At 45.3% G+C, this 25,942-nt stretch overlaps 1 protein-coding gene across 1 annotated transcript; it reads left to right on the top strand.

Moving 5' to 3' along the window:
- The first annotated feature begins 1,423 nt into the window (after nt 1-1,423).
- On the top strand, nt 1,424-5,676 carry LOC100501706 (Endoglucanase 25). The gene is made up of 6 exons (NM_001196379.1): nt 1,424-2,032; nt 2,522-2,829; nt 2,924-3,385; nt 4,610-4,745; nt 4,825-4,997; nt 5,075-5,676. The coding sequence occupies exons 1-6, from the start codon at nt 1,651-1,653 to the stop codon at nt 5,471-5,473; spliced, it is 1,860 nt and encodes a 619-aa protein (NP_001183308.1). The 5' UTR covers nt 1,424-1,650; the 3' UTR covers nt 5,474-5,676.
- The last annotated feature ends 20,266 nt before the right edge of the window (nt 5,677-25,942 follow it).

Below are 25,942 nucleotides of genomic sequence, written 5' to 3'. Positions count from 1 at the left end.
TTGCTTGAGTTTGAGTGTGCTAACAAGAATGAAGTAAGCACATATTTGTTTCTCAAAAACCTTGTATTTGTCTGCCTAAAATTAATAACTCGTCAACGTTTACAACACAATATATGAAGTGGCATTTCAGTGAGTAGATGTATCAACCTAAGTGTCATTATCTAGATGCCAAAACAAAAGGAGAAAGAGACTGACCATATCATAGCCTTTTAGTATTGTGCAAATACGGTGTTGAAGCCCACTATGGTCTAGTTCATTTTAAACTAGGAATAGGGCATTGGTGTGGTCATATGGTTGAGTATGATGAGATTGATTATATCATCTAAGAAAAACTTCAATTTGATATTGTGGCATGTAATGACTATTTTTAACACAATAGTAGAAATGTGATTGAGTGGATAAATTTTAGACATGAATACGAGAATACAATTAGACAAAAATAAGTAACACAATAAAAGTTAAAGTATGGATCTCAACTTGTCGACAATATCATTAAGTCCCCCAAAGAGAAACGTCGTCAAGCATGGGAATGAGAACCACTTCACCTGATACATCCAAGTACAAATGTGTAGTATGTTTAGGATTCAAAGACATGAGGTGGAAAAAGTCAAATACATCTCATAAAAACCTCATTGCTAGACTGTTTAATAAGTATTTGGACTATAATTATTTTGTGACCTTGTTTTATTGTAGACGGCCAACTTATTATATTTTCCTTGCAAGGAAAGAATGACATGATGATATTGTCACTAAGGTAGCGCATGCTAGGTTTGAAAGAAGGAATGCAGAGAAGGGTTTAGGGTTAGGGCCACCCTACCTTTGTCTTAGATCATGTGGGAAATTCTAGCCTAAGATTTAATAGGATTAATAGAATATTTATACCAATAAGATTCACATTTTTAAACCTATTTCGAAAGAATTTCTAGGTTAAACGTGCTTATCTTAGATATCTTAGAATCTAATAATACTTATTTAGTATAATAATAATAATTTATATAAGTTTGAAATAATTTATAATTTAGGGCCTGGTTGACTAAGAAAATATTGTATTATTTTATCTAAGTAAGAAAATACCACAGTAATTTATTGAAGAAGGAAGCCAACGACTCAGATTCTCAGACATTCAAGAAGGATCAGCTTTTATAAACAAATAAAAGTGATGCAGGATAGTCGGCCATCCTGAAGCATCTAAAACTCTGTCGAAACACCTGTAGATACTTGACAGCGATAAAACAAAGACTCGGCACCAAACAGGTGAGCACGAAACGTGCACTGATCGTCCCGGACGAGGAACCCAACATGCCATCACCACACTAGAGTACACTACTACAAAATCTCTCCGAAACAAGCCAGCAACCAAGTACAGCAGACATCCGTCCTATCCCACTCCTAGTCCCACCGCCACCTTCCCTCCCACCGCCACCATTCGGGCCGCCCTCTCTCCCAGTCGGCCAGTCCCAGCAAATCCCACTTCACCAGGCCTCAGCTCCAGCTCGCCTATCCCGGTATCCCCCCTCACCAGCGCCGCCGGAAGATCGCGCTGCGCCCGTCGTCTCACGAGGAGGCATCGACCGGCGCGGTGGCATTTAGGAGGAGGAAGGGGAGGCTGTACCTTGTTGACAGGGTCTTAGTTAGGCGGGGAGGGGCGAGATGAGCATGTACGGGAGGGACCCCTGGGGCGGGCCGCTGGAGATATGCCACGACTCGGCCACGGACGACGACCGCAGCCGGAACCTGGACATCGACCGGGGCGCGCTGTCGCGGACGCTCGACGAGACGCAGCAGAGCTGGCTGCTGGCGGGGCCCGGGGACCCGGGCCGCAAGAAGAAGAAGTACGTCGACATCGGTTGCCTCGTCGTCAGCCGCAAGCTCTTCGTCTGGACGCTCGGGGTGCTCCTCGCCGCCGCCGTATTCGCGGGGGTCGTGGCCGGGATCGCCAAGGCCATCCCCAGGCGCCACCGCCCGCCGCCGCCGCCCGACGACTACACCGTCGCGCTGCACAAGGCGCTCATGTTCTTCAATGGCCAGAGATGTGAGTAGTAACTCTGTTTCTTCTGTGGTTTTGCCATTGCGTGGGCGGAGTGTTGGAAAGATTGTTTTTTTAATGTGTCTGTGATGGCGATGCGTTAGAACTTAGAAATACTGAGGCCGTCTCAGCTGATTCGAGAAACTTACGTGCCAAAGATTGATTTCTAAGACAATTTTCTTTAATAGAATAGGAAATATCAGTTCAGTTTTCTGTGCTGTTTCTTCTGGTTTGTGGACAGCGAAGTATCAACATTTTTTGAATTCATCATTTTTCTAGTGAAGTGATTTGGAACGCCAGTTCAAAAGACGGTATTTAGGGCGCTTTTTTAGGGGAAAAGGCTATAGGAAACCTGCAGCGCGATTTTATTGAAACTTATTTAAGGCGCTCTTAGCTGAAAATCCAAGTTAGATGGTTAAGCTGCATTTTGAACAAGTGATTTCCGAATAAAAAAGTTACATTTCGTTGATATCTTCCTTGTTCAATTTGCTGCAGCCGGGAAGCTTCCGAAGCACAACAATATACCATGGCGTGGTAACTCTTGCATGAAGGACGGACTTTCTGATCCTGCAGTTCGGCGAAGCCTGGTCGGCGGGTACTATGATGCTGGCGACGCTGTCAAATTCAATTTCCCAGCTGCCTTCTCCATGACCCTCCTCAGCTGGAGCGTCATTGAGTACAGTGCTAAGTACGATGCTGCTGGGGAACTTGGCCATGTCCGTGACATTATCAAGTGGGGTTCAGATTACTTCTTGAAGACCTTTAATTCCACAGCCGATAGCATTGATCGTGTCGTTGCACAGGTAAATATTTCATCTGAAATAGATATGTATTTGGAGTTGGGTCTTGCCTGTTGCCACTAGGCCATTGCTAATCTGAATTATGGGGAGGGTGCAGGTGGGAAGTACTGCAACATCGCCCGGTTCAACGCAGCCCAATGATCGTTATTGTTGGATGAGGCCAGAGGACATTGACTACCCACGTCCAGTGGTTGAGTGCCACGCTTGTTCAGATCTTGCTGCAGAAATGGCTGCAGCATTAGCTGCAGCGTCGATTGTATTCAAGGACAATAAGGCTTACTCACAGAAGCTTGTACATGGTGCAACCACTCTTTTCCAGTTTGCAAGGGAACGACGTGGGAGGTATAGTGCAGGTGGCTCAGATGCTGCAAAATTCTACAATTCAACCAGTTACTGGGATGAGTTTGTGTGGGGTAGTTCATGGATGTACCTTGCAACTGGCAATTCGTCATACTTGACTCTAGCCACACACCCTAAACTTGCAAAGCATGCTGGCGCTTTCTGGGGTGGACCAGATTATGGTGTGTTCAGCTGGGATAATAAGCTCACTGGGGCACAGGTAAATGTTTTAATCTTAATTACCGAATTAAAGATTAGAGACATTTTCTACGTTTGACATGCTGGGATTTATTTGGTTGATGGTTGATACCTGGTAGAGTGGTAATGACCTGCTGACATTTACTTGGTTGATGACTGATACCTGGTGCTTGTCTAGTACTCTCTCTGGTCCAGTTTATAAGGCACAATTTGACATTATACAATCTCTCAAGTTACACTTTGACCATTCATTTGTTATATAAAAACTTATGATTGTTGGATATTATATTCCGTTACAAATATAACCATATCAAGTTCGTATTGTTATAGTTTGAAGTTGTTGGCCACTATTGATCAAAGATTGCAAAATTTGAATCTTAATATGCATGCGTGTCCTATAAACTGGACCAGAGGGAGTACCACGTTTAATTATTATATATGCCAATAGATGCCCTATCTATCGAATGATTGTTGTTATATAAGCATTACATCTACTTGCTCAGCTGCGGCAGGAATTTAGTGCCAAATCCTATCATATTTAAGGTACTAACTATTGTTAAACTATAAGCATGTTTCCAATTATAGATCATGGGGCTCATGGTTTGTTTGATATTCTAAGGGTGATGTGGGCACACTTTCAATGCTGTCCTGTCTTGTTCCCTAGTATAGGAATGTATCAAGCTTAGGCTATCTCCAACAACTTACTTATCCTCATACATATATTTAAACTGCACTGTTTACACTCTGCGAACAGTGCAGACTACAGTGCAAAACAGTGTTTTGAATGATTATATGGGTGAACTGGACACGACCTTAACATATAACTGCCAGGAAACTCCTTCAGCATGAAAATGTTCTGTCTTAAAATATTAATCAAACCATGAGCCTCATATTGTCCAGTCTTGCTCAGCATGAAACTTTTATTTTGAACAACTTGATTAAGCCTCAGAAACTCCATTCATGTCTGCTAGCTATCTTCTGCAGTGAAAGCAAATGTTTTGAACTCTGGTACCATCTTTAACACCTTAATGTTCCAGAGTTCACTCAAAGGCCCAACCCGAATGTGGTACGGCCCTACATGTGTAGCACCCTTTTGTTTTGTCTCCTTTCACCCAATGACCCAAGGCCAAAGGAGTCAATTAGATCTGGGCCGGTCTCTTTAATAAATAGAGAGTAACATTTTGTTTACCGTTGAGTGACATATTTGTCTTACAGTACTTATTCTTTTATTTGTGTTACATTTCAGGTTCTTCTAAGCCGGTTGAGGCTTTTCTTGAGTCCTGGATATCCATATGAAGAGACCTTGAGTACATTCCACAACCAAACTAGCATTATCATGTGTTCCTACCTTCCAATATTTAAATCTTTCAACAGAACAAGAGGTGATTTAGGCATCTACTCGGTGTATTATACTATCACTGCTGCTTTTAAAATATTTGACTGAATTTTCTTCCTTTACAGGTGGTTTGATTCAGTTAAATCATGGGAAGCCACAGCCCCTTCAGTATGTGGTCAACGCTGCATTCCTTGCTTCTGTGTTCAGTGACTATCTTGAGGCTGCGGATACTCCTGGGTGGTATTGTGGCCCACATTTCTACTCTATCGAGGTTCTCCGCAGTTTTGCAAGGACTCAGGTATGCTGCCAGCATTTTAATACCATTGTTGTTCCAGCAGTGTTTGACTTCTGATACTAACTAGCTACTTCCATCAGATCGAGTACATCTTAGGGAAAAATCCATTGAAGATGAGCTATGTGGTTGGGTTCGGAAACCATTACCCCAAGCATGTTCACCACCGGGGCGCCTCGATCCCTAAGAACGGTGTTCACTATGGATGCAAAGGAGGGTGGAAGTGGAGGGACACCAAGAAGCCAAACCCCAATATCATAGTAGGGGCCATGGTTGCTGGCCCCGATCGCCATGACGGGTTCAAAGATGTCCGCAAGAATTATAACTACACTGAAGCAACGCTGGCGGGCAATGCTGGTCTAGTCGCAGCGTTGGTAGCTTTGTCGGGTGAAGGCCATGGGGTGGACAAGAACACCATGTTCTCTGCAGTGCCACCCATGTTCCCTTCGCCTCCGCCGCCACCAGCCCCATGGAAACCGTAATGCCTGTGGGTGTCTGATTCTTCTGTATACTGCGTATTTAGATTAGTGCTCCTCTCGCTATAACTAGTTAACTACTACCATCACTATCTTGCATATTTAACAAGATGTAGCATCGATTTTTCTTGTTTCTTTCATTGTTGTGTATTTGCCGTGCAATGTAAGGATTGATTATGTTTGTGTATGCATCTCTGTTCTTTTTAGATAATGGAGAAAAGGTTCCGGCTTTCCTCTCAAGGTTAGGGTCAACATAAATTGATATATCGAACTGCTATCGAAAGAGGGACGAACATCTCCAAACAACCAACACACAAAAGGTCTATAAAACGAGATTATTACAGAGCAATGCAAAATTGCATGGCCACCGACCTCATGTAGTCATGTGACAGCAGACATTCTTTATTAAAACTCTATCGGCTTCATCTTTTATAGTTGAGCCTAGAATCTAAACCAGTTAGTACATAAAAAAATCTGCAGATAAGTAAAACTTGAAACATTATTAAAAACTAAGTCGTTCCTACATATCTAAATAGCCCAGTAAAACACTAAGACACCTATAATAACAAGATACTTAGTTCTTAAGTCAGTCATGTGAGCCACACACCAAAGATATGATGAACAAACCTCGGTGTACTTATACCAAAATAAAATTGAAGCAACCTCCATAAATGGCATTCTATAAACAAATGTTGAATAGGCTCATCTGTGTTACAGACCCCACATTTTTTATTCCTGTTCCAATTCCGATCACAAATGTGCGCTTGGATCACGATCCTGTGGTCCAGATTTTAAAATCCCACGGGAACCCAGGATCACCCGATCCCAATCCAACCGCCCGAATTGATCCCAACCGAACGGATGTGCGATGTCTAATCTGAGCCCTCCATTAGCCGATCAACGATGCCCGCGGTGCTTTCCCCACCCGACACAGCGCTGCGGCGGCGCCACTCAGTAACACGACGGAGCATCGTCGGTGGACACGCAATCCAACGCTCGGACGCCCCCAGATCTAAAATTGACCGGTGCTAGACCTAGAGGGGATGATGGCGAACTCGAATGGAGCACATACCGCGGACGGAGGTCGGTGGGACGAGCAGGCCACGGTGAATGGCGACTGCGAGGTGTGAAATGTGCGTCGACGAGGAATTCCCCTAGTTTTGGAACCACTCACCCCACCCGAGGGCACAGATGGCCTCCCCGGACCCTGGCGCTCCTTCACGGCCACTCACGGAGGACCCGAACACCGGCGCAGACGGTTTTCACCGGCGGCGCGATGGAAGAACTCACAGCGGCACCCGCTCTCTCTCTCTGTACTTCGACTCCCGTTGGTGTTGGCCACCGTATGGCTTGGAAACCGGAGGGGGAAGAAAGAACGATGCCCGACTTTTAAGAGCAGGACTGGGGCTCCCGAGCGCACAACGGGGGAAGCACGGATGCGGCAGCGTTCTATTACGCTGGCACACAGTTTTCACGGGGACGACGACCGGGCGAGGGAGGCCCGCAGAGAGTGAGGAGTCGCGAGAGGTCGGTCGTGGGTGGCTCCAACGGATCCCGCGACGTGCGCCAGGATCGAGCTCGTCCGAGCAGCGCGACGAAGGAAAAGGAGAGATTCGACGACCCTGGCCCGTTCGTCAGTCACGGAGAGAAGGAAACGCGGGCAACTCGGCTTCAACTAACCGAGGGGATGGCTGACCTGACACGAGGGGCCCAGGCGGCAGTGAGTGCCCGTGGTGGAACTTGGGCTGGTCGCTAGGAATGGGCCAGGCTGTCAGTGAGCAAGGAAAGGGTGCAGGCGCTTTGGTTCTGCACAGCTGGGCCCACGGGTCGGCGGCGTTGAGCGAGCCTGGCGCGTGCGTGACGACGGGTGGGGCCCACATGTCGGCGCAGGCTGGTAGTTGGGCCGCGCATGCTGGAGAGCGAAGTGGGCCGAGGCAGTGAAGATGGCGGCCCAGTGCGCAGTTTTTCCTTTTTGTTTTTACTCTTTTCTGTTTTCTTTTATTCCTAATTCATTTGAATTTAAATTTTTGAATTCAACTTAAGTGTAAATTAAAGTTCATGTTAACTATGCAATTTGGTCACACCATCATGTGGTGAAGTTATTTAATTATAATATTATTTTATATTGAATAATATTTCTCTCCTTCCTTTCAAATTTAAATCTCAAATTTGAATTCCCCTCAATTGTGAATTTAAACTCATCTTTAACAGTACAATTTGAACCTACTATTATGGCGGAATTTTATTTATTTATTTTGTTTAGTATTTTCTTCTCTTTTCTCAAATTCTAAATTTGTTCCTTTGGGTTAAAACCCAATTCTCATCTCATTATTCTATTCCCATATTATTCCTTTTTGACATTACAAAATTCTAATTACAATTTAATACAAACTCAAAATAAATTATGAAGCAATAGATATATATATTTATTTTAATTGATTTATTTGTTTGATAGATGTTTGAAATATGAGAAACACTTATATTGTTTTCTTTCTTTTTAGAAAAATAGTATTTTGAACGTGGGATAAGAAGTATAAGTTACTTTAAAATTAAATATTCATGTAAATAAATGCTTATGGTGCATCATTTAATAATATGCATAATCATATAGTTGAATAGAAAACTTTTCTATTACCTTCTTTCTAAACTAATTCTTGGTTTTCACAAATTCAGTCCTCAAATTTCAACATTCTAGTATAATTTGAGATATCTGAATTTGTTATTTTATTTCTTCATATATTTATTTTATTATTATTATTATTTTCTTATACAAATTTTGGGCCTTACAACATAGGGATACCTAGGTATTTAAAAGGGTACCCCTTTCTTACAACGAAAAAAAGCGTCCAGTGGGGCTCGGTGAAGATTGTATCACATTTGAGTCCCAGAGGATTGGGGACGCTTCAGTCTCCGCTTGGGTCGGTGAGGACCACTCCCGCTCCGCCAACTTGCTGACGGGCGGATCCGTCGAAGAAAAGCGTCCAGTGGGGCTCGGTGAAGACCGGACCCCTGGGCTCCGCAAGTGTGGGGTCCGATTCGGGATCCAGACCCCCAGGAGCGCTCAGGGTAGGCGTCCATTCCACGATGAAGTCAACCAAGACCTGGCTCTTGATGGCGTGGCGAGGCTGGAAGTACAGCTGGAGAACCTCACTGATGTAGTAGATCGGTTTCTGAACAGCATAGAGAAGCTTATGCATCTCAAGGTACCTGGTCTTTGCCTCGTGGAGGACCTCACTGACGTAGTAGACCGGTTTCTGAACGGTGCGGACCCCTGTAGCTGGTATCGAGCCCTCAGGTTTCTGGTCTTCTTGTGTCGTCCTTTCAACGACCAGCACCATGCTCACCGCTTCTGCAGCCGCCGCGATGTATAAATACAGCAGCTCCCTGAGAGCACCTAGAGGGGGTGGGGTGAATAGGTGATCCTGTGAAACTTGAAAACTTAAGCCACAAAACTTGGTTAATCGTTAGCACAATAATTGCCAAGTGACTAGAGAGGAGTCAAAACACAATAACCACAAGAAATCAATCACAGAGATGACACGGTGGTTATCCCGTGGTTCGGCCAAGACCAATGCTTGCCTACTCCACGTTGTGGCGTCCCAACGGACGAGGGTTGCAATCAACCCCTCTCAAGCGGTCCAAAGACCCACTTGAATACCATGGTGTTTTGCTTGCTTTTTCTCAATCCCGTTTGCGAGGAATCTCCACAACTTGGAGCCTCTCGCCCTTACACTTTAAGATCACAAAGAAACACGGAGCAAGGGAGGGATTAGCAACGCACTCAAGAAATCACAGCAACACCACGCACACAAGTCACAACGAGAGCTCACAATACAACTCAATGAGTTCACCACTCAACTAGAGCTCTAATTGCTATCGCAAAGAATCAAAGGCACGGAATCGATGTCTTGGTGCTTAGGAATATTGTAGGAATGCTTGGTGTACTCCTCCATGCTCCTAGGGGTCCCTTTTATAGCCCCAAGGCAGCTAGGAGCCGTTGAGAGCAATCTAGGAAGGCTGATCTTGCCTTCTGTCGACTGGCGCACCGGACAGTCCAGTGCACACCGGACACTGTCCGGTGCCCGATTTCTTTCCAAAAATGACGCAGTCGACCGTTGGCAGCCTGAGAGCCGTTGGCGCACCGGACATGTCCGGTGCACACCGGACAGTCCGGTGCCCTCTTCTAGCCGTTGGCTCGGCCACGTGTCCCGCGCAGATCGCGCGGCCGACCGTTGGCTCACCGGACAGTCCGGTGCACACCGGACAGTCCGGTGAATTATAGCCGTACGTCGCCGGTGAATTCCCGAGAGCGGCCACTTCGCTCGAGCCAGCCTGGCGCACCGGACACTGTCCGGTGCACCACCGGACAGTCCGGTGCTCCTAGACTCAGCAGAGTCTTGGCTGCTCGAGCCAAGACATTTACAATTGGATTTTTCCTGTTTCCAGCACTTAGACACAATACATTAGTCCATAAAACAGTGTACTAAGTCTGAGAAACATACCTTTATCCTTGATTTGTACTTTGTCCACCTTTTTACACTTAGGCACTTGTGTTGGACACTAAATCACCAAAATACTTAGAAATGGCCCAAGGCACATTTCCCTTTCAATCTCCCCCTTTTTGGTGATTTATGCCAACACAATATAAAGCAAGTAGAACAAATACAAAATCAATTCAAATAAGAACTCAAATTGTTTTAATTCAAATTTGACATATATGGATCACTCTTTGCCACCACTTGGTTTGTTTTTGCAAATCAAACTCAAATTTCTATCTCTAAGTCAAACACACATGTTAAGACATAAAGAGAGTCATTCCAAGAGAAATTGATTCAAGATTTCAAAAACTCCCCTTTTTTCATAATCAACACTTCTCCCCACAAGAAGCCATCTTTTGACAAGAGAGACAATAAAAAGTTTTGACAAACCAAAAGCTCTATTCTACTATTTTCAAAATTTCTCAAGTGGTAGCTGATCCATCTATTGCTTTGGCCTTTATTTTCTCCCCCTTTGGCATCAAGCACCAAAACGGGATCAATCTTGGCCCTGTAACCCCATTGCCTCACCAAAATCTTCAAATAAGAGCACAAAGGCAATAAGAGTACATGAGATGAACTTGGAATAAGTTACCCTCTCATCGGAGTGCAGTGGAAGTCTTTCATGGTCCAAGTCCACATTTTCCCTTTCAAACCTCCTTTGAGACTAAAACAAGTAAACTCAAGCATATGGTTAGTCTCAAAGAGTCAAGTTGTAGCACAACTCCCCCTAAATATGTGCATCACTTGCAAAAAGGACTTGTGAGGTCGAGGGAGTGTTTGTACAACTTGAGCACCACAATAAGCAACAAAATGCAGAATGAACATGATCAAAGGCATAAACACATGTATGTTATAATTCAATCCAAGTTCCGTGAATCTAAGACATTTAGCTCACTACGCAGCCTGCAAAAGGTCTTCTCATCTAGAGGCTTGGTAAAGATATCGGCTAGCTGGTTCTCGGTGCTAACATGAAACACTTCGATATCTCCCTTTTGCTGGTGGTCTCTCAAAAAGTGATGCCGGATGTCAATGTGCTTTGTGCGGCTGTGCTCAACAGGATTTTCCGCTATTCGGATAGCACTCTCATTATCACATATGAGTGGGACTTTGCTCAGATTGTAGCCAAAGTCCCTGAGGGTTTGCCTCATCCAAAGTAGTTGCGCGCAACACTGTCCTGCGGCAACATACCCGGCCTCAGCGGTGGATAGGGCAACGGAAGTTTGTTTCTTAGAATTCCATGACACCAGGGACCTTCCTAAGAATTGGCATGTCCCCGATGTACTCTTCCTATCGACCTTACATCCAGCATAGTCGGAATCTGAGTACCCAATCAAGTCAAAGTTAGACCCCTTTGGATACCAGATCCCGAAGCAAGGCGTAGCGACTAAATATCGAAGAATTCGCTTCACAGCCACTAAGTGACACTCCTTAGGATCGGATTGAAATCTAGCACACATGCATACGCTAAGCATAATATCCGGTCTACTAGCACATAAATAAAGCATAGAACCTATCATGGACCGGTATGCTTTTTGATCAATGGACTTACCTCCTTTGTTGAGGTCGGTGTGTCCGTCAGTTCCCATCGGCGTCTTTGCGGGCTTGGCGTCCTTCATCCCAAATCGCTTTAGCAAGTCTTGCGTGTACTTCGTTTGGGAGATGAAAGTGCCGTCCTTGAGTTGCTTCACTTGGAACCCAAGGAAGTAGTTCAACTCGCCCATCATCGACATCTCGAATTTCTGCGTCATAACCCTGCTAAACTCTTCACAAGACTTTTGATTAGTAGAACCAAATATTATGTCATCGACATAAATTTGGCACACAAAAAGATCACCATCGCAAGTCTTAGTAAAAAGAGTTAGATCGGCTTTCCCAACCTTGAAAGCATTAGCAATTAAAAAGTCTCTAAGGCATTCATACCATGCTCTTGGGGCTTGCTTAAGTCCATAGAGCGCCTTAGAGAGCTTACACACGTGGTCGGGGTACCGTTCATCCTCGAAGCCAGGGGGTTGCTCCACGTACACCTCCTCCTTGATCGGCCCGTTGAGGAAAGCGCTCTTCACATCCATTTGGTACAACCTGAAAGAATGGTGAGCGGCATATGCTAGCAAGATACGAATTGATTCTAGCCTAGCCACAGGAGCAAAAGTCTCCTCAAAGTCCAAACCTGCGACTTGGGCATAACCTTTTGCCACAAGTCGAGCCTTGTTCCTCGTCACCACCCCGTGCTCGTCCTGTTTGTTGCGGAACACCCACTTGGTTCCCACAACATTTTGCTTGGGACGAGGCACCAGTGTCCAAACTTCATTGCGCTTGAAATTGTTGAGTTCCTCCTGCATGGCCAACACCCAGTCCGGATCTAGCAAGGCCTCTTCTACCCTGAAAGGCTCAATAGAAGAGACAAAGGAGTAATGCTCACAGAAATTAACTAATCTTGAACGAGTAGTTACTCCCTTGCTAATATCACCCAATATTTGGTCGACGGGATGATCCCTTTGGATCGTCGCTCGAACTTGGGTTGGAGGTGCCTGAGGTGCTTCTTCTTCTTCAACTTTATCATCCTGTGCTCCCCCTTGATCATGCGCCTCCACTTGAGGTACCTGTTCGTCATCTTGGGATGGGGGATGCACCATAGTTGAGGAAGACGGTTGATCTTGCTCCAATTGTTCCTGAGGCCGCACATCTCCAACCGCCATGGTGCGTATCGCGGCCGTTGGAACATCTTCTTCATCTACATCATCAAGATCAACAACTTGCTCTCTTGGAGAGCCATTAGTCTCATCAAATACAACGTCGCTAGAGACTTCAACCAAACCCGATGATTTGTTGAAGACCCTATACGCCTTTGTATTTGAATCATAACCTAATAAAAACCCTTCTACAGCTTTGGGAGAAAATTTAGAGGTTCTACCTTTCTTCACAAGAATATAACACTTGCTCCCAAAAACACGAAAATAAGATACATTGGGTTTGTTACCAGTTAGCAGCTCGTATGAAGTCTTCTTGAGGAGGCGGTGAAGGTAGACCCTGTTGATGGCGTGGCAAGCCGTGTTCACGGCTTCCGACCAAAAACGCTCGGGGGTCTTGAACTCTCCAAGCATAGTCCTCGCCATATCAATGAGCGTCCTGTTCTTCCTCTCTACCACACCATTTTGCTGAGGTGTGTAGGGAGCGGAGAACTCATGCTTGATCCCTTCCTCCTCAAGGAACTCCTCCACTTGAAGATTCTTGAATTCGGACCCGTTGTCGCTCCTTATCTTCTTCACCTCGAGCTCAAACTCATTTTGAGCTCTCCTGAGGAAGCGCTTGAGGGTCCCTTGGGTTTCAGACTTATCCTGCAAAAAGAACACCCAAGTGAAGCGGGAAAAGTCATCAACAATAACTAGACCATACTTACTTCCTCCTATGCTCAGATAGGCGACGGGTCCGAAGAGGTCCATATGCAACAGCTCCAGAGGTTTTGAAGTGGTCATCACATTCTTGCTGTGATGTGCTCCTCCCACTTGTTTACCTGCTTGACAAGCTGCACAAGGTCTATCTTTTTCGAATTGTACATTGGTTAGACCTATCATGTGTTCTCCCTTTAGAAGCTTGTGGAGGTTCTTCATCCCCACATGTGCTAAGCGGCGATGCCACAACCAGCCCATGCAAGTCTTAGCCATTAAGCATGCATCTAGACCGGCCTCCTCTTTTGCAAAATCAACTAAATAAAGTTTGTCGTCTAGTACACCCTTAAAAGCTAGTGAACCATCACATCTTCTAAAGACAGACACATCTACATTTGTAAATAGACAATTATATCCCATATTACATAATTGACTGACAGATAGTAAATTATATCCAAGAGACTCAACTAAAAACACATTAGAGATAGAGTGCTCATTTGATATTGCAATCTTGCCTAAACCTTTCACCTTGCCTTGGTTCCCATCACCGAATATGATTGAATCTTGGGAATCCTTATTCTTGACGTAGGAGGTGAACATCTTCTTCTCCCCCGTCATGTGGTTTGTGCATCCGCTGTCGATAATCCAGCTTGAGCCCCCGGATGCATAAACCTGCAAGGCAAATTTAGGCTTGGGTCTTAGGTACCCAACTCTTGTTGGGTCCTACAAGGTTAGTCATAATTTCCTTAGGGACCCTAATGCAAGTTTTATCACCCTTGCATTTTGCCCCTAATTTCCTAGCAACTATCTTCTTATCCTTTCTACAAATAGCAAAGGAAGCATTTAAAGCATGATAAATTGTAGAGGGGCCATTCATAACTTTTCTAGGAACATGAACAATATTCTTCCTAGGCACATGATGAATATTTTTCCTAGGCATATCTGTACCATGCATATAGGAAGAACTGGAAGCATACATAGCATAAGAGTCATAGGCATGTGAATCAAAAGCATTACAACTCCTATGAGACTGTCTTCTATCATTGTACATAAAAGCATGGTTCTTTTTAGTACTACTTGCCATAGGGACCTTCCCTTTCTCCTTGGCGGAGATGGGAGCCTTATGGCTTGTTAAGTTCTTGGCTTCCCTCTTGAAGCCAAGCCCATCCTTAATTGAGGGGTGTCTACCAATCGTGTAGGCATCCCTAGCAAATTTTAGTTTATCAAAATCACTTTTGCTAGCCTTAAGTTGGGCATTAATACTAGCCATTTCATCATTTAACTTTGCAATAGAAGCTATGTGTTCACTACAAGCATCAATATCAAAATCTTTACATCTATTGCAAATAACAACATTTTCTACACAAGTTGTTGATTTACTAGCTATTTCTAACTTAGCATTCAAATTATCATTAATGCTTCTTAAGCTAGAAATTGTCTCATGGCAAGAAGATAATTCACAAGAAAGCATTTCATTTCTCTTAACTTCTAAGGCATGAGATTTTTGAGCTTCTACAAATTTGTCATGTTCTTCATACAACAAGTCCTCTTGTTTTTCTAAAAGCCTATTTTTATCATTCAAGGCATCAATCAATTCGTTAATTTTATCTACCTTGGTTCTATCTAGGCCCTTAAATAGACATGAATAATCTATTTCATCCTCATCACTAGATTCGTCCTCACTTGAAGAAGCATAGGTAGAGTCTCGAGTACATACCTTCTTCTCCCTTGCCATAAGGCATGTATGACGCTCGTTGGGGAAGAGAGATGACTTGTTGAAGGCGGTGGCGGCGAGTCCTTCATTGTCGGAGTCGGACGAGGAGCAATCTGAATCCCACTCCTTGCCAAGATGTGCCTCGCCCTTTGCCTTCTTATAGTTCTTCTTTTTCTCCCTCTTGTTCCCTTGATCCTGATCACTATCATTGTCGGGACTGAGAGCACCTAGAGGGGGGGGGTGAATAGGTGATCCTGTAAAAACTTAAACTTATAGCCACAAAACTTGATTAGGTGTTAGCACAGTTTATGCCAAGTGGCTAGAGAGGAGTCAAAACACAATAACCACAAGAATCCAATCACAGAGATGACACAGTGGTTATCCCGTGGTTCGGCCAAGTACAAAACTTGCCTACTCCACGTTGTGGCGTCCCAACGGACGAGAGTTGCACTCAACTCCTCTCAAGTGATCCAATGATCAACTTGAATACCACGGTGTTCTTGCTTTTCTTTTCTCAATCCCGTTTGCGAGGAATCTCCACAACTTGGAGCCTCTCGCCCTTACAAAAGATGTTCACAGAGAATCACAGAGCAAAGGAGGGATTAGCAACTCACACACGACACAAAGATCACAGCGAATACGCACACACAAGACCCAGATTTGAGCTCAAAAGACTAGCACACTAGAACGGAGCTCAAATCACTAGAATGTCGAACAAATGCGCGAGATTGATGTGTGAGTGATCAAGAGTGCTCAAGGAATGCTTGGTATTTCCCTCCATGCGCCAAGGGGTCCCTTTTATAGCCCCAAGGCAGCTAGGAGTCGTTGGGAACAAATCTGGAAGGCCATCTTTGCCTTCTGTCTCGTGGCGCACCGGACAGTCCGGTGCACACCGGACACTGTCCGGTGCCCGATTTGTTTCCATAGAAAGCGAAGCCGACCGTTGCCGACCGTTGCAGATCTGGCGCACCGGACAGTCCGGTGCACACCGGACAGTCCGGTGCTCCCTTCCGACCGTTGGCTCGGCCACGTGTCGCGCGCCGATCGCGCGGCCGACCGTTGGCCCGGCCGACCGTTGGCTCACCGGACAGTCCGGTGCACACCGGACAGTCCGGTGAATTTTAGCCGAAGTCGCCGGAGAAAAACCCGAGAGCGGCTGGTTTGCGCTGCGCTGATCTGGCGCACCGGACACTGTCCGGTGCACACCGGACAGTCCGGTGCCCCAGCCCGAAGCAGCCTTTGGCTGTACACAGCCACTCTCCACTTCTTTTCTTTTCTTCTTTCTCCTGTTTCTAACACTTAGACAAGATGTTAGTACACAAAACTAATGTACTAAGGCTTAGAAACATACCTTTACTTGTGATTTACACTTTGTTCATCCATGAGCATATTTTCACATTTAGGCCCTTGTGTTTGCACTCAATCACCAAAATACTTAGAAATGGCCCAAGGGCACATTTCCCTTTCAATCTCCCCCTTTTTGGTGATTTATGCCAACACAATATAAAGCAACTAGAACAAGTGCAAAATCACTTTAAATAAAAACTCAAATTGGTTTTATTCAATTTTGGCATATATGGATCATCCTTTGCCACCACTTGGTTTGTTTTTGCAAATCAAACTCAAATCTCTATCTCTAAGTCAAACACACATGTTGAAGTATAAAGAGAGTCATTCCAAAAGAGATTGATCAAAGATTTCAAAAACTCCCCCTTTTTCCCATAATCAACACTTCTCCCCACAAGAAGCCAACTTTTGAAAATAGAGACAATAAGAGACAATAAAAGCTTTTGACAAAACAAAAACTCTATTCTACTATTTTCAAAATCTCTCAAGTGGTAGCTGATCCATTTATCACTTTGGCCTTTATTTTCTCCCCCTTTGGCATCAAGCACCAAAACGGGATCAATCTTGGCCCGTTAACCCCATTGCCTCACCAAAGTCTTCAATTAAGAGCAAATGGCAATAAGATTTCATGAGATGAACTTGGAATTAGTTACCCTCTCATCGGAGTGCAGTGGAAGTCTTTCATGGTCCAAGTCCACCTTTTCCCTTTCAATCCTCCTTCGAGACTAAATTATCAAACTCAAGCACATGGTTAGTCTCAAAGGGTCAAGTTGTAACACATCTCCCCCTACACATGTGCATCACTTTGCAACGGACTTGTGAGGTCCAGGGAGTGTTTGTACAACTTGAGCACCATAATAAGCAACATAATGCAAAAAGGAACATGATCAAAAGCATAACTACATGTATGCTACAATTCAATCCAGGTTCCGCGAATCTAAGACATTTAGCTCACTACGCAACCTGCAAAAGGTCTTCTCATCTAGAGGCTTAGTGAAGATATCGGCTAGCTGGTTCTCGGTGCTAACATGAAACACTTCGATATCTCCCTTTTGCTGGTGGTCTCTCAAAAAGTGATGTCGGATGTCTATGTGCTTTGTGCGGCTGTGTTCAACAGGATTTTCCGCCATGCGGATAGCACTCTCATTATCACATAGGAGTGGGACTTTGCTCAGATTGTAGCCAAAGTCCCTGAGGGTTTGCCTCATCCAAAGTAGTTGCGCGCAACACTGTCCTGCGGCAACATACTCGGCCTCAGCGGTGGATAGGGCAACGGAAGTTTGTTTCTTAGAGTTCCATGACACCAGGGACCTTCCTAAGAATTGGCACGTCCCCGATGTACTCTTCCTATCGACCTTACATCCAGCATAGTCGGAGTCTGAGTATCCAACTAAGTCAAAGGTAGACCCCTTTGGATACCAGAGCCCGAAGCAAGGCGTAGCAACCAAATATCTAAGAATTCGCTTCACCGCCACTAAGTGACACTCCTTAGGATCGGATTGAAATCTAGCACACATGCATACGCTAAGCATAATATCCGGTCTACTAGCACATAAGTAAAGCAAAGAACCTATCATTGACCGGTATGCTTTTTGATCAACGGACTTACCTCCTTTGTTGAGGTCGGTGTGTCCGTCGGTCCCCATCGGAGTCTTTGCGGGCTTGGCGTCCTTCATCCCAAACCGCTTTAGCAGATCTTGCGTGTACTTCGTTTGGGAGATGAAGGTGCCGTCCTTGAGTTGCTTCACTTGGAACCCAAGGAAGTAGTTCAACTCGCCCATCATCGACATCTCGAATTTCTGCGTCATCACCCTGCTAAACTCTTCACAAGACTTTTGGTTAGTAGAACCAAATATTATGTCATCGACATAAATTTGGCACACAAATAAATCACCATCACATGTCTTAGTGAAAAGAGTTGGATCGGCTTTCCCAACCTTGAAAGCATTAGCAATTAAGAAATCTCTAAGGCATTCATACCATGCTCTTGGGGCTTGCTTAAGTCCATAGAGCGCCTTAGAGAGCTTACACACATGGTCGGGGTACCGTTCATCCTCAAAGCCAGGGGGTTGCTCCACGTACACCTCCTCCTTGATTGGCCCGTTGAGGAAAGCGCTCTTCACATCCATTTGGTACAACCTGAAAGAATGGTGAGCGGCATATGCTAGCAAGATACGAATGGACTCTAGCCTAGCCACAGGAGCGAAAGTCTCCTCAAAGTCCAAACCTGCGACTTGGGCATAACCTTTTGCCACAAGTCGAGCCTTGTTCCTCGTCACCACCCCGTGCTCGTCCTGTTTGTTGCGGAACACCCACTTGGTTCCCACAACATTTTGCTTCGGACGAGGCACCAGTGTCCAAACTTCATTGCGCTTGAAGTTGTTTAACTCCTCTTGCATGGCCAACACCCAGTCCGGATCTAGCAAGGCCTCTTCTACCCTGAAAGGCTCAATAGAAGAGACAAAGGAGTAATGCTCACAAAAATTAACTAATCGAGATCGAGTAGTTACTCCCTTGCTAATGTCACCCAGAATTTGGTCGACGGGATGATCCCTTTGAATCATCGCTCGAACTTGAGTTGGAGGTGCCGGTTGCGCTTCTTCCTCTATCACTTGATCATCTTGTGCTCCCCCTTGATCAAGCGCCTCCACTTGAGGTACCTGTTCGTCATCTTCGGTTGGGGGTTGCACCATAGTTGAGGAAGAAGGTTGATCTCGTTCATCTTGTTCCTGTGGCCGTACTTCTCCAATCGCCATGGTCCGTATAGCGGCCGTCGGAACATCTTCTTCATCTACATCATCACAATCAACAACTTGCTCTCTTGGAGAGCCATTAGTCTCATCAAATACAACGTCGCTAGAGACTTCAACCAAACCCGATGATTTGTTGAAGACTCTATACGCCTTTGTATTTGAGTCATAACCTAATAAAAACCCTTCTACAGCTTTGGGAGCAAACTTAGAATTTCTACCCTTCTTTACTAGAATGTAGCATTTACTCCCAAATACACGAAAGTACGATACATTGGGTTTGTTACCGGTTAGTAGCTCATACGACGTCTTCTTGAGGAGGCGATGAAGGTAGACCCTGTTGATGGCGTGGCACGCCGTGTTCACGGCTTCCGTCCAAAAGCACTCGGGGGTCTTGAACTCTCCTAGCATCGTCCTCGCCATGTCGATGAGCGTCCTGTTCTTCCTCTCTACCACACCATTTTGCTGTGGTGTGTAGGGAGCGGAGAACTCGTGCTTGATCCCTTCCTCTTCAAGGAACTCCTCCACTTGAAGGTTCTTGAACTCGGACCCGTTGTCGCTTCTTATCTTTTTCACTTTGAGCTCAAACTCATTTTGAGCTCTCCTGAGGAAGCGTTTGAGGGTCCCTTGGGTTTCAGACTTATCCTGCAAAAAGAACACCCAAGTGAAGCGGGAAAAATCATCAACAATAACTAAACCATACTTACTTCCCCCTATGCTTAGATAGGCGACGGGTCCGAAGAGGTCCATATGCAGCAGCTCCAGGGGTCTTGAAGTGGTCATCACATTCTTGCTGTGATGCGCTCCTCCCACCTGTTTCCCTGCTTGACAAGCTGCACAAGGTCTATCTTTTTCGAATTGAACATTGGTTAGACCTATCACGTGTTCTCCCTTTAGAAGCTTGTGAAGGTTCTTCATCCCCACATGTGCTAAGCGGCGATGCCACAGCCAGCCCATGCAAGTCTTAGCCATTAAGCATGCATCTAGACCGGCCTCTTCTTTTGCAAAATCAACTAAATAAAGTTTGCCGTCTAATACACCCTTAAAAGCTAGTGAACCATCACTTCTTCTAAAGACAGACACATCTATATTTGTAAACAGACAGTTATATCCCATATTGCACAATTGACTAACAGATAGTAAATTATATCCTAGTGACTCTACTAAAAACACATTAGAGATAGAGTGCTCATTAGAAATTGCAATTTTACCTAACCCTTTTACCTTGCCTTGATTCCCATCACCGAATATGATTGAATCTTGGGAATCCTTATTCTTGACGTAGGAGGTGAACATCTTCTTCTCCCCCGTCATATGGTTTGTGCATCCGCTATCAATAATCCAGCTTGAACCCCCGGATGCATAAACCTGCAAGGCAAATTTAGGCTTGGGTCTTAGGTACCCAACTCATGTTGGGTCCTACAAGGTTAGTGCAAATATCCTTAGGGACCCAAATGCAAGTTTTGTCTCCCTTGCATTTTGCCCCTAACTTCCTAGCAACAATTTTCTTATCCTTTCTACAAATAGCAAAGGAAGCATTTAAAGCATAATAAATTGTGGAAGGTTCATTCACTACTTTCCTAGGAGCATGAATAGCATTCTTTCTAGACACATGATGAATAGTATTTCTCTTAGGAACAACATTTCTCCTAGTAACATTTCTATCATACACATAAGAGGAACTAGGAGCAACCATGGCATGAGAGTCAAAATCATCAAAAGCATTATAACTCCTATAAGCATTTCTAGTTTGTCTCCTATCATAATACATAAAAGCATGGTTCTTTTGCACATTACTAGCCATAGGGGCCTTCCCTTTCTCCTTGGCGGGAATGGGAGCCTTATGGCTTGTTAAGTCCTTAGCTTCTCTCTTGAAGCCAAGTCCATCCTTAATTGAGGGGTGTCTACCAATTGTATAGGCATCCCTTGCAAATTTTAGCTTATCGAAATCATTCTTGCTAGTCTTAAGTTGAGCATTAAGACTAGCCAGTTCATCATTAAGCTTGGAAATTGAAACTAGGTGTTCACTACAAGCATTAATGTCAAAATCTTTACACCTAGTACAAATTTCAACATGTTCTACACAAGAATTGGATTTATTTGCTACTTCTAATTTAGCATTTAAATCATTGTTGACACCTTTCAAAGTAGAAATGGTTTCATGACAAGTAGATAGTTCAAAAGAAAGCATTTCATTTCTTTTAACTTCTAAAGCATAGGATTTTTGTGCCTCAACAAATTTATCATGCTCTTCATACAACAAATCCTCTTGCTTTTCTAAAAGTATATTCTTTTCATTCAAGGCATCAATTAACTCATTAATTTTGTCTATCTTAGATCTATCTAAGCCCTTGAACAAACATGAATAATCTACTTCATCCTCATCACTAGATTCTTCCTCACTTGAAGAAGCATAGGTAGAGTTGCGAGTACATACCTTCTTCTCCCTTGCCATAAGGCATGTGTGACGCTCGTTGGGGAAGAGGGTTGATTTGTTGAAGGCGGTGGCGGCGAGTCCCTCATTGTCGGAGTCGGACGAGGAGCAATCCGAGTCCCACTCTTTGCCTAGATGCGCCTCGCCCTTTGCCTTCTTATAATGCTTCTTCTTTTCCCTCTTGTTTCCCTTTTCCTGGTCACTTTCATTATCAGGACAGTTAGCAATAAAATGACCAAGCTTACCGCATTTGAAGCATGATCGCTTCCCCTTGGTCTTAGTCTTGCTTGGCTGTCCATTGCGACCCTTTAGCACCGTCTTGAAGCGCTTAATGATGAGAGCCATTTCTTCATCATTAAGCCCGGCCGCCTCAATTTGCACCACCTTGCTTGGTAGTGCCTCCTTGCTCCTCGATGCCTTGAGAGCAATGGGTTGAGGCTCGTGGATTGGACCGTTCAACGCGTCATCGACGTACCTTGCCTCCTTGATCATCATCCGCCCGCTTACAAATTTTCCAAGAATTTCTTCGGGCGACATTTTGGTGTACCTGGGATTCTCACGAATATTATTCACCAAATGAGGATCAAGAACAGTAAAGGACCTTAGCATTAGGCGGACGACGTCGTGGTCCGTCCATCGCGTGCTTCCATAGCTCCTTATCTTGTTGACAAGGGTCTTGAGCCGGTTGTATGTTTGAGTTGGCTCCTCGCCCCTTATCATCGCGAACCGTCCAAGCTCGCCCTCCACCAACTCCATTTTGGTGAGCAAGGTAGCGTCATTTCCCTCATGAGAGATCTTGAGGGTATCCCAGATTTGCTTGGCGTTATCCAAGCCACTCACTTTATTATATTCATCCCTGCACAATGAGGCTAGAAGAACAGTAGTAGCTTGTGCATTCTTATGGATTTGCTCATTAATGAATATAGGACTATCCGAACTATTAAAGTGCATTCCACTATCTACAATCTCCCATATGCTAGGATGGAGAGAGAATAGGTGACTACGCATTTTGTGGCTCCAAAATCCGTAGTCCTCCCCATCAAAGTGTGGGGGCTTGCCGAGTGGAATAGAAAGCAAATGTGAATTTGAACTTTGCGGAATACGAGAGTAGTCAAAAGAAAAGTTAGAATTAACCGGTTTCCTTTGTCTGTCGTGGTCGTCGTCCTTTTGGGAAGAAGAGGACTCATCGCTGTCGTAGTAGACGATCTCCTTGATGCGTCTTGTCTTCTTCTTCTTCCCATCTCTTCGCTTGTGGCCCGAGCCCGAGTCATTGGACTTGTCATCCCTTGGCTCGTTGATGAAGGACTCCTTCTCCTTGTCGTTGATCACAATTCCCTTCCCCTTAGGATCCATCTCTTCGGGCGGTTAGTCCCTTTCTTGAAGAGAACGGCTCTGATACCAATTGAGAGCACCTAGAGGGGGGGGTGAATAGGTGATCCTGTAAAAACTTAAACTTATAGCCACAAAACTTGATTAGGTGTTAGCACAGTTTATGCCAAGTGGCTAGAGAGGAGTCAAAACACAATAACCACAAGAATCCAATCACAGAGATGACACAGTGGTTATCCCGTGGTTCGGCCAAGTACAAAACTTGCCTACTCCACGTTGTGGCGTCCCAACGGACGAGAGTTGCACTCAACTCCTCTCAAGTGATCCAATGATCAACTTGAATACCACGGTGTTCTTGCTTTTCTTTTCTCAATCCCGTTTGCGAGGAATCTCCACAACTTGGAGCCTCTCGCCCTTACAAAAGATGTTCACAGAGAATCACAGAGCAAAGGAGGGATTAGCAACTCACACACGACACAAAGATCACAGCGAATACGCACACACAAGACCCAGATTTGAGCTCAAAAGACTAGCACACTAGAACGGAGCTCAAATCACTAGAATGTCGAACAAATGCGCGAGATTGATGTGTGAGTGATCAAGAGTGCTCAAGGAATGCTTGGTATTTCCCTCCATGCGCCAAGGGGTCCCTTTTATAGCCCCAAGGCAGCTAGGAGCCGTTGGGAACAAATCTGGAAGGCCATCTTTGCCTTCTGTCTCGTGGCGCACCGGACAGTCCGGTGCACACCGGACACTGTCCGGTGCCCGATTTGTTTCCATAGAAAGCGAAGCCGACCGTTGCCGACCGTTGCAGATCTGGCGCACCGGACAGTCCGGTGCACACCGGACAGTCCGGTGCTCCCTTCCGACCGTTGGCTCGGCCACGTGTCGCGCGCCGATCGCGCGGCCGACCGTTGGCCCGGCCGACCGTTGGCTCACCGGACAGTCCGGTGCACACCGGACAGTCCGGTGAATTTTAGCCGAAGTCGCCGGAGAAAAACCCGAGAGCGGCTGGTTTGCGCTGCGCTGATCTGGCGCACCGGACACTGTCCGGTGCACACCGGACAGTCCGGTGCCCCAGCCCGAAGCAGCCTTTGGCTGTACACAGCCACTCTCCACTTCTTTTCTTTTCTTCTTTCTCCTGTTTCTAACACTTAGACAAGATGTTAGTACACAAAACTAATGTACTAAGGCTTAGAAACATACCTTTACTTGTGATTTACACTTTGTTCATCCATGAGCATATTTTCACATTTAGGCCCTTGTGTTTGCACTCAATCACCAAAATACTTAGAAATGGCCCAAGGGCACATTTCCCTTTCAGGGACAGTTAGCAATAAAATGACCAAGCTTACCACATTTGAAGCATGAGCGCTTCCCCTTGGTTTTGGTCTTGCTTGGCTGTCCCTTGCGCCCCTTTAGCGCCGTCTTGAATCTTTTGATGATGAGGGCCATCTCTTCATCATTAAGTCCGGCCGCCTCAATTTGTGCTACCTTGCTGGGTAACGCCTCCTTGCTCCTTGTTGCCTTGAGAGCAACGGGTTGAGGCTCATTGATTGGACCGTTTAGAGCGTCGTCCACGTACCTTGCTTCCTTGATCATCATTTGCCCGCTTACAAATTTTCCAAGGACTTCTTCGGGCGACATTTTGGTGTACCTGGGATTCTCACGAATGTTATTCACCAAATGAGGATCAAGAACGGTAAAGGACCTTAGCATCAATCGGACGACGTCGTGGTCCGTCCATCGCGTGCTTCCGTAGCTCCTTATTTTGTTGATAAGGGTCTTGAGCCGGTTGTATGTTTGTGTCGGCTCCTCGCCCCTTATCATCGCGAATCGTCCAAGCTCGCCCTCCACCAACTCCATCTTGGTGAGCAAGGTGACGTCGTTCCCCTCATGTGAAATCTTGAGGGTGTCCCAGATCTGCTTGGCGTTATCCAAGCCGCTCACTTTGTGGTATTCATCCCTGCACAATGAAGCTAGAAGAACAGTAGTAGCTTGTGCATTCTTATGAATTTGCTCATTAATGAACATGGGACTATCCGAACTATCAAAGTGCATTCCACTCTCTACAATCTCCCATATACTAGGATGGAGAGAGAACAAGTGACTACGCATTTTGTGACTCCAAAATCCGTAGTCCTCTCCATCAAAATGAGGAGGTTTACCAAGTGGAATAGATAATAAATGAGCATTTGCACTTTGAGGAATACGCGAATAATCGAAAGAAAAGTTCGAGTTAACCGTCTTTCGTTTGTCGTAGTCGTTGTCGTCGTTGTCCTTGTGGGAAGAAGTGGACTCATCACTGTCGTCGTAGTAGACGATCTCCTTAATGCGCCTTGTCTTCTTCTTCTTCCCATCTTTTCGTCTATGACCCGAGCCCGAGTCGGTAGGCTTGTCATCCTTTGGCTCGTTGACGAAAGACTCCTTCTCTTTATCGTTGATCACGATACCCTTCCCCTTAGGATCCATCTCTTCGGGCGGTTAGTCCCTTTGTGAAGAGAACGGCTCCGATACCAACTGAGAGCACCTAGAGGGGAGGGTGAATAGGTGATCCTGTGAAACTTGAAAACTTAAGCCACAAAACTTGGTTAATCGTTAGCACAATAATTGCCAAGTGACTAGAGAGGAGTCAAAACACAATAACCACAAGAAATCAATCACAGAGATGACACGGTGGTTATCCCGTGGTTCGGCCAAGACCAACGCTTGCCTACTCCACGTTGTGGCGTCCCAACGGACGAGGGTTGCAATCAACCCCTCTCAAGCGGTCCAAAGACCCACTTGAATACCACGGTGTTTTGCTTGCTTTTTCACAATCCCGTTTGCGAGGAATCTCCACAACTTGGAGCCTCTCGCCCTTACACTTTAAGATCACAAAGAAACACGGAGCAAGGGAGGGATTAGCAACGCACTCAAGAAATCACAGCAACACCACGCACACAAGTCACAACGAGAGCTCACAATACAACTCAAT

This window comes from Zea mays, chromosome 1, assembly GCF_902167145.1.
Source record: "Zea mays cultivar B73 chromosome 1, Zm-B73-REFERENCE-NAM-5.0, whole genome shotgun sequence".
Lineage (NCBI taxonomy): Eukaryota > Viridiplantae > Streptophyta > Magnoliopsida > Poales > Poaceae > Zea > Zea mays.
Note: the sequence above shows the minus strand (reverse complement) of the source record. Positions and strands in the feature narration are given on the sequence as shown.